The sequence below is a fragment of the Procambarus clarkii genome, chromosome 79 (assembly GCF_040958095.1).
Source record: "Procambarus clarkii isolate CNS0578487 chromosome 79, FALCON_Pclarkii_2.0, whole genome shotgun sequence".
Taxonomy (NCBI): domain Eukaryota; kingdom Metazoa; phylum Arthropoda; class Malacostraca; order Decapoda; family Cambaridae; genus Procambarus; species Procambarus clarkii.
Window position 1 is genome coordinate 21,416,530 of NC_091228.1, and position 9,458 is coordinate 21,425,987.

At 53.4% G+C, this 9,458-nt stretch overlaps 3 protein-coding genes across 3 annotated transcripts; all 3 read left to right on the forward strand.

Moving 5' to 3' along the window:
- The first annotated feature begins 4,510 nt into the window (after positions 1-4,510).
- LOC123764587 (uncharacterized transmembrane protein DDB_G0289901-like) lies at positions 4,511-5,353 on the forward strand. The gene has a single exon (XM_045752577.1). The coding sequence runs from the start codon at positions 4,511-4,513 to the stop codon at positions 5,351-5,353; it is 843 nt and encodes a 280-aa protein (XP_045608533.1).
- A 7-nt stretch (positions 5,354-5,360) lies between these two features.
- LOC138357716 (uncharacterized PPE family protein PPE12-like) lies at positions 5,361-6,842 on the forward strand. Its single transcript, XM_069314706.1, has one exon. It carries the CDS (start codon positions 5,361-5,363, stop codon positions 6,840-6,842), a length of 1,482 nt encoding a protein of 493 aa, XP_069170807.1.
- A 961-nt stretch (positions 6,843-7,803) lies between these two features.
- LOC123764588 (ribosome-binding protein 1-like) lies at positions 7,804-8,904 on the forward strand. The gene has a single exon (XM_045752578.1). The coding sequence runs from the start codon at positions 7,804-7,806 to the stop codon at positions 8,902-8,904; it is 1,101 nt and encodes a 366-aa protein (XP_045608534.1).
- Positions 8,905-9,458: the final 554 nt, after the last annotated feature.

Consider the following 9,458-nt stretch of genomic DNA (forward strand, 5'->3'; position numbering starts at 1 on the left):
TTGAGTACCTGGTAGACCTAGGAATTATCCCCCCCCCCCCCAAAAAAAAAAAAGAACTAGGAAACAAAAGGCTGGCATACCGAAAGGGAAATTATGAGGAGATGAGAAGCTTCCTAAGGGACACAGACCTCAGAGCTAAGTCTGTACAGGGTATGATGGACTATGTCACCCATAAGTGTCAGGAGGCAGTAAGCAGATACATCCCGGCCCAAAAGGAAAAATCCGTGAAGCAAAAGAAGAATCCATGGTATAACAGGGCATGTATGGAAGCAAAGAAACTGAACAAAAGGGCGGGGAGGAACTTCCGGAATAACAGAACACCAGAAAGCAGAGAGAGATACCAGAGAACCAGGAATGAGTATGTCAGGGTGAGAAGAGAAGCAGAGAAAAGTTATGAAAATGATATAGAAAACAAAGCCAAGACCGAACCAAAGCTACTCAGCAGTCACATCAGAAGGAAAACAACAGTGAAAAAACAGGTAGTGAAACTTAGAACAGGCGAGGACAGGTATACAGAGAATGACAAAGAGGTGTGTGAAGAACTCAACAAGAGATTCCAGGAGGTCTTCACAGTAAAACAAGGTGAGGTCACTGTGCTAGGAGAAAAGGAAATAATCCAGGCGGCCTTAGAAGGGTTCGAAATTACGAGAGAGGAGGTCAAGAGACACCTGCTGGATCTGTATGTTAGAAAGGCTGTTGGTCCAGACGGGATCTCGCCATGGGGACTGAAAGAGTGTGCAGAGGCACTTTGCTTGCCACTCTCCATAGTGTATAGTAAGTCACTAGAGACGGGAGACCTACCAGAAATATGGAAGACGGCGAATGTGGTCCCAATATACAAAAAGGGCGACAGGCAAGAAGCACTGAACTACAGGCCAGTGTCCTTAACTTGTATATTATGCAAGGCGATGGAGAAGATCGTGAGAAAAAACCTGGTAGCACATCTGGAGAGAAGGGACTTCGTGACAAATCACCAACATGGGTTCAAGGAGGGTAAATCTTGCCTGACTGGCTTAACAGAATTCTATGACAAGGTGACAAAGATTAAGCAAGAAAGAGAGAGTGCTGGGCGGACTGCAGTTTCTTGGATTGTAGGAAAGCCTTTGACACAGTACCGCATAAGAGGCTGGTACATAAGCTGGAGAGACAGGCACGTGTAGCTGGTAAGGTGCTCCAGTGGATAAGAGAGTACCTAAGCAATAGGAAGCAGAGAGTTACAGTGAGGGGTGAGACCCCAGACTGGCGTGAAGTCACCAGTGAAGTCCCACAGGGCTCTGTACTCGGTCCTATCTTGTTTCTGATATATGTAAATGATCTCACGGAGGGTATAGATTCATTTCTCTCAATGTTTGCGGACAATGCCAAAATTATGAGAAGGATTAAGACAGAAGAGGACTGTTTGAGGCTTCAAGAAGATCTAGACAAGCTGAAGGAATGGTCAAACAAATGGTTGTTAGAGTTTAACCCAACCAAATGTAATGTAATGAAGATAGGTTTAGGGAGCAGGAGGCCAGATACAAGGTATCATCTGGAAGAGGAAATTCTTCAGGAGTCAGAGAAAGAAAAAGACTTAGGGGTTGATATCACGCCAGACCTGTCTCCTGCAGCATATATCAAGAGGATAATATCAGCGGCATATGCCAGGCTGGCCAACATACGAATGGCATTCAGAAACTTGTGTAAAGAATCATTCAGAACATTATATACCACATATGTCAGACAAATCCTGGAGTATGCGGCTCCAGCATGGAGTCCATATCTAGTCAAGCATAAGACTAAACTGGAAAAGGTTCAAAGGTTTATCACCAGACTAGTACCCGAGCCGAGAGGTATGAGCTACGAGGAGAGACTACGGGAATTAATCCTCACTTCGTTGGAAGACTGAAGAGTTAGGGGGGGACATGATCACCACATTCAAGATTCTCAAGGGAATCGATAGGGTAGATAAAGACAGGTTATTTAACACAAGGGGCACACGCACTAGGGGTCACACGTGGAAACTGAGTACCCAAATGAGCCACAGAGATATTAGAAAGAACCTTTTTAGTGTCAGAGTGGTTGATAAATGGAAGAGCCAGAGCTCAACCCCCGCAAGCACAACTAGGTGAGTACAATTAGGTGAGTGCACCTGGCCTGCAACACAGGTAGGACTACACACCTCACCTGTAACACAGGTAGGACTACACACCTGGCCTGCAACACCTGGTAGGACCACACACCTGGCCTGCACACCTGCCTGCAATACGAAAATGACATCGCAAGCAAGGCAAAGACTCAGCCTAAATTGCTGCATAGCCACATCAGGAGAAAAACAACAGTAAAGGAACAGGTTATGAAATTAAGGATAGGGGCAGAAGGATTCACTACAAACGACAAGGTGTGTGAGGAACTGAATAAGAAATTCCAGGAGGTCTTCTCCTTAGAGCAAGGAGAAATTCCAGAGATAAGAGAGGGAATAGCTAACCAGGAACCACTGGAAGAGTTTGAGATTACCAGTGGGGAAGTAAGGAAGTGTTTACTAGAGTTGGATGTGACAAAGGCTATAGCCCCAGATGGAATCTCCCCTTGGATACTAAAGGAAGGAGCAGAAGAACTGTGCCTACCACTCTCATTGTATAACAAATCACTGGCAACAGGGGAACTGTCAGAAATTTGGAAAGCAGCTAACGTAGTCCCGATATACAAGAAAGGGGATAGACAGGAGGCACTGAACTACAGGCCAGTGTCACTAACCTGCATACCATGCAAGCTGATGGAGAAGATTGTGCGAAAAAAACTAGTGGAGCATCTGGAGCGAAAGAACTTTGTAACACAGCATCAACATGGGTTCAGGGATGGCAGGTCCTGCCTCACAGGGTTACTTGAATTCTACGACCAGGCAACAAAAATAAGGCAAGAAAGAGAAGGGTGGGCAGACTGCATATTTTTGGATTGCCAGAAAGCCTTTGATACTGTACGACACAAGAGGCTAGTGAAAAAGCTGAAGATGCAGGCTGGAGTGAAAGGGAAGGTACTCCGTTGGATACAGGAGTACCTACGTAACAGGAGACAACGAGTCAGTGTGAGGGGTGAGGTCTCAGATTGGCGAGACGTTACGAGTGGAGTCCCGCAGGGGTCAGTCCTTGGACCTATACTGTTTCTGGTATATGTAAATGATCTCCCAGAGGGTATAGAATCGTTTCTCTCAATATTTGCCGATGATGCAAAAATTATGAGGAGGATTGAAACTGAGGATGATAGTAGGAGGCTACAAGATGACCTAGACAGACTGAGTGAATGGTCTAACAAATGGCTGTTGACGTTCAACCCGAGTAAATGCAAAGTAATGAAACTAGGCGGTGGAAACAGGAGGCCAGACACAGGATACAGAACAGGAGATGAAGTACTTAATGAAACGGACAGAGAGAAAGATCTAGGAGTTGATATCACACCAAACCTGTCTCCTGAAGCCCACATAAAATGAATAACGTCTGCGACATATGCGAGGCTGGCTAACATCAGAACGGCGTTCAGGAACCTGTGTAAGGAATCATTCAGAATCTAGTACACCACATATGTAAGACCAATCCTGGAGTATGCGGCCCCAGCATGGAGCCCGTACCTTGTCAAGCACAAGACGAAGCTGGAAAAGTCCAAAGGTATGCCACTAGACTAGTCCCAGAACTAAGAGGCATGAGTTACGAAGAAAAGCTGCGGGAAGTGCACCTTACAACACTGGATACCTACCAGGTGTGGCCTTGTTAGGGCCACACACCTGGCCAGCAACACAGGTAGGACCACAGACCTGGCCTGCAACACCTGGTAGGGCCACATACCTGGCCTGCAACACAGGTAGGACCACACACTTGGCCTGCAACACATGGTAGGGCCACAGACCTGGCCTGCAACACCAGGTAGGACCACAGACCTGGCCTGCAACACATGGTAGGACCATACACCTGGCCTGCAACACCAGGTAGGACCACAGACCTGGCCTGCAACACATGGTAGGACCACACACCTGGCCTGCAACACCAGGTAGGGCCACTTACCTGGCCTGCAACACCTGGTAGGGCCACAGACATGGCCTGCAACACATGGAAGCGACACTTACCTGGCCTGCAACACCTGGTAGGGCCACAGACCTGGCCTGCAACACATGGTAGGACCACAGACCTGGCCTGCAACACCAGGTAGGACCACAGACCTGGCCTGCAACACATGGTAGGACCACAGACCTGGCCTGCAACACCAGGTAGGACCACAGACCTGGCCTGCAACACATGGTAGGGCCACAGACCTGGCCTGCAACACATGGTAGGACTACAGACCTGGCCTGCAACACATGGTAGGGCCACATACCTGGCCTGCAACACATGGTAGGACCACACACCTGGCCTGCAACACATGGTAGGACCACACACCTGGCCTGCAACACATGGTAGGGCCACATACCTGGCCTGCAACACCTGGTAGGGCCACATACCTGGCCTGCAACACATGGTACGACCACACACCTGGCCTGCAACACATGGTACGACCACACACCTGGCCTGCAAATCCTGACAGGACCACACACCTGGCCAGCAACACTTGGCAGAACCAGGTGTTGTCTAGCCAGTGGTCGTCTGGCCAGTGGACGTCTGGCCAGTGGTCGTCTGGCCAGTGGTCGTCTGGCCAGTGGTCGTCTAGCCAGTGGTCGTCTGGTCAGTGGTCGTCTGGCCAGTGGTCGTCTGGCCAGTGGTCGTCTGGCCAGTGGTCGTCTGGCCAGTGGTCGTCTGGCCAGTGGTCGTCTGATGAGTGGTCGTCTGGCCAGTGGTCGTCTGGCCAGTGGTCGTCTGGCCAGTGGTCGTCTGGTCAGTGGTCGTCTGGCCAGTGGTCGTCTGGCCAGTGGTCGTCTGGCCAGTGGTCGTCTGGCCAGTGGACATCTGTCCAGTGGTCGTCTGGCCAGTGGTCGTCCGGCCAGTGGTCGTCTGGCCAGTGGTCGTCTGGCCAGTGGTCGTCTGGCCAGTGGTCGTCTGGCCAGTGGTCGTCTGGCCAGTGGTCGTCTGGCCAGTGGTCGTCTGATGAGTGGTCGTCTGGCCAGTGGACGTCTGTCCAGTGGTCGTCTGGCCAGTGGACGTCTGTCCAGCGGTCGTCTGGCCAGTGGTCGTCTGGCCAGTGGTCGTCTGGCCAGTGGTCGTCTGGCCAGTGGACGTCAGTCCAGTGGTCGTCTGGCCAGTGGTCGTCTGGCCAGTGGTCGTCTGATGAGTGGTCGTCTGGCCAGTGGTCGTCTGGCCAGTGGTCGTCTGGCCAGTGGTCGTCTGGCCAGTGGTCGTCTGGCCAGTGGTCGTCTGGCCAGTGGTCGTCTGGCCAGTGGTCGTCTGGCCAGTGATCGTCTGATGAGTGGTCGTCTGTCCAGTGGTCGTCTGGCCAGTGGTCGTCTGGCCAGTGGTCGTCTGGCCAGTGGTCGTCTGGCCAGTGGTCGTCTGATGAGTGGTCGTCTGTCCAGTGGTCGTCTGGCCAGTGGTCGTCTGGCCAGTGGTCGTCTGGCCAGTGGTCGTCTGGCCAGTGGTCGTCTGGCCAGTGGACGTCTGGCCAGTGATCGTCTGGCCAGTGGTCGTCTGGCCAGTGGTCGTCTGGCCAGTGGACGTCTGGCCAGTGGTCGTCTGGCCAGTGGTCGTCTGGCCAGTGATCGTCTGGCCAGTGGTCGTCTGACCAGTGGTCGTCTGGCCAGTGGTCGTCTGGCCAGTGGTCGTCTGATGAGTGGTCGTCTGGCCAGTGGTCGTCTGGCCAGTGGTCGTCTGGCCAGTGGTCGTCTGGCCAGTGGTCGTCTGGCCAGTGGTCGTCTGGCCAGTGGTCGTCTGGCCAGTGGTCGTCTGGCCAGTGGTCGTCTGGCCAGTGGTCGTCTGGCCAGTGGTCGTCTGGCCAGTGGTCGTCTGATGAGTGGTCGTCTGGCCAGTGGTCGTCTGGCCAGTGGACGTCTGGCCAGTGATCGTCTGGCCAGTGGTCGTCTGGCCAGTGGTCGTCTGGCCAGTGGACGTCTGGCCAGTGGTCGTCTGGCCAGTGGTCGTCAGTCCAGTGGTCGTCTGGCCAGTGGTCGTCTGGCCAGTGGTCGTCTGATGAGTGGTCGTCTGGCCAGTGGTCGTCTGGCCAGTGGTCGTCTGGCCAGTGGTCGTCTGGCCAGTGGTCGTCTGGCCAGTGGTCGTCTGGCCAGTGATCGTCTGATGAGTGGTCGTCTGTCCAGTGGTCGTCTGGCCAGTGGTCGTCTGGCCAGTGGTCGTCTGGCCAGTGGTCGTCTGGCCAGTGGTCGTCTGATGAGTGGTCGTCTGTCCAGTGGTCGTCTGGCCAGTGGTCGTCTGGCCAGTGGTCGTCTGGCCAGTGGTCGTCTGGCCAGTGGTCGTCTGGCCAGTGGACGTCTGGCCAGTGATCGTCTGGCCAGTGGTCGTCTGGCCAGTGGTCGTCTGGCCAGTGGACGTCTGGCCAGTGGTCGTCTGGCCAGTGGTCGTCTGGCCAGTGATCGTCTGGCCAGTGGTCGTCTGGCCAGTGGTCGTCTGGCCAGTGGTCGTCTGGCCAGTGGTCGTCTGATGAGTGGTCGTCTGGCCAGTGGTCGTCTGGCCAGTGGTCGTCTGGCCAGTGGTCGTCTGGCCAGTGGTCGTCTGGCCAGTGGTCGTCTGGCCAGTGGTCGTCCGGCCAGTGGTCGTCTGGTCAGTGGTCGTCTGGCCAGTGGACATCTGGCCAGTGGTCGTCTGGCCAGTGGTCGTCTGGCCAGTGGTCGTCTGGCCAGTGGTCGTCTGATGAGTGGTCGTCTGGCCAGTGGTCGTCCAGCCAGTGCTCGTCCGGTCAGTGGTCGTACGGCCAGTGGTGTGGGAACCGACCTGTGAGATTTATATTTATTTAATTTATATGAATATATATAGAATTTATATTTACGTTAATTTATATACTTCGATAGCAATTTGTATAATGATAAGTGGACTGTATTTCTGCAATAATCTCATAATCTCACAAATCGATCCTCTACACATTAGGGGGGTTTATTAAATTTATATATATGCAGCCAATCAAACTACAGTATTAACTACATACATTGAAGAGGTTCCTTATCTTATAGTACAGCAGGTTAGTCCACCAGGTATAACTGGGGTGTAGACACCACATTTTCCCTCTTTGAGGTAGCTTCCATCACCCTGGTAACTGATGCACAAAGCCTTGCTTCCTCGTCTTGACCTGTTAAAAGGGCGCTAGCTGTAAAGCCAGAATCCTATATATGACAGGTATATCAGAGAAACACTGTACATGGAACAATAAAGACCTGGCTTAATTACCTTTAGTTTGAGGCTACCACGTGCTCTAACCGGGTCACCCTATATAATGACATTAATGGCCATAAATGAAAGATACATGGGTTTCGGAAAGAACACTTAACTTGAATTTGTTGACAGCGTGTGATAATGGTACACCTTTGGTTTCCATAACACTTCGTCCAAGTAAAATTAACAGGAGCCGAATTGCTCCCTGCGCCTCTGGTCTAGTATAAACAATCGCTGCTCCTTCCTCACTCTGACGCCTAGCTTACATTGTCCAGATGTCAATAAGTGATAGAAGGGTCACATTTACTCTACTTTAATACTGATAATTAAGTTAATTTATATGAAATGTTTTTATGATGGTAAAGTCCAAAGACTAATGTATTTAAGAATAATTCCCACCATAATAGGTGGTGATTTATAATAGTATGTGGTGATGATATCCCGTTTTCTATAGACGATAATTCCACTACAAGTTACGTTTTCTATGGTTAACTTCTTTATACAATACAGCTATTATCTGTATGATTTTTAAATGGTGTCGGATTTTCCGACAAGTGGTCGTCCAGCCAGTGGTCATCCGGCCAGTGATCGTCCGGCCAGTGGTCGTCCGGCCAGTGGTCGTCCGGCTAGTGGTCGTCTGGCCAGTAGACGTCTGGCCAGTGGTGGTCGTGTGGCCAGTGGTGGTCGTCTTGCCAGTGGTCGTCCAGCCGGTGGTCGTCTAGCCAGTGGTCGTCCAGCCAGAGGTCGTCCGGCCAGTGGTCGTCCGGCCAGTGGTCGTTTGGTCAGTGGTCGTCTGGCCAGTGGTCGTACGGCTAGTGGTCGTCCGGCCAGTGGTCGTCTGGCCAGTGGTCGTCCGCCCAGTGGTCGTCCGGCCAGTGGTCGTACCGCCAGTGGTCGTCCGGTCAGTGGTCGTCCGGATAGTGGTCGTCCGGCCAGTGGTCGTCCGGCCAGTGGTCGTCCAGCCAGTGGTCGTTCGGCCAGTGGTCGTCTGGCCAGTGGTCGTCTGACCAGTGGTCGTCCGGCCAGTGGTCGTACCGCCAGTGGTCGTCCGGTCAGTGGTCGTCCGGATAGTGGTCGTCCGGCCAGTGGTCGTCCGGCCAGTGGTCGTCCAGCCAGTAATCGTTCGGCCAGTGGTCGTCCGGCCAGTGGTCGTCTGGCCAGTGGTCGTCTGGCCAGTGGTCGTCTGGCCAGTGGACGTCTGGCCAGTGGTCGTCCGGCCAGTGGTCGTCTGGCCAGTAGACGTCTGGCCAGTGGTGGTCGTGTGGCCAGTTGTGGTCGTCTGGCCAGTGGTCGTCTGGCCAGTGGTCGTCCGGCCAGTGGTCGTCCGGCCAGTGGTCGTCTGGCCAGTGGTCGTCCGGCCAGTGGTCGTCTGGCCAGTGGTCGTTTGGTCAGTGGTCGTCTGGCCAGTGGTCGTACGGCTAGTGGTCGTCTGGCCAGTGGTCGTACGGCCAGTGGCCGTCCTGCCAGTGGTCGTCTGGCCAGTGGTCGTCTGGCCAGTGGTCGTCTGGCCAGTGGTCGTCTGGCCAGTGGTCATCTGGCCAGTGGTCATCCGGCCAGTGGTCGTCTAGCCAGTGGTCAGGTTATGGCGACTGTTCCCCCTGACACTAGCAGGTTATGGCGACTGTCCCCCTGACAATGGCAAGTTATGGCGACTGTCCCTCTGACAATGACACATTATGGCGACTGAGCCCCAGACACTGGCAGGTTATGGCGACTCTCCCCCCCCCCTGACACTAGCAGGTTATGGCGACTGTCCCCCTGACAATGGCAAGTTATGGCGACTGTCCCTCTGACAATGACACGTTATGGCGACTGAGCCCCAGACACTGGCAGGTTATGACGACTCTCCCCCCCCCCTGACACTAGCAGGTTATGGCGACTGTCCCCCTGACACTGGCAGGTTATGGCGACTCTCCCCCCCCCATGACACTAGCAGGTTATGGCGACTGTCCCCCTGACACTGGCAGGTTATGGTGACTGTCCCCCTGACACTGGCAGGTTATGGCGACTGTCCCCCTGACACTGGCAGGTTATGGCGACTGTTCCTCCTGACACTGGCAGGTTATGGCGACTATCCTCCTGACACTGGCAGGTTATGGCGACTGTCCCCCTGACACTGGCAGGTTATGGCGGCTGTTACCCTGACACTGAGAGGTTATGGCGACTGTCCCCCTGACAATGACAGGT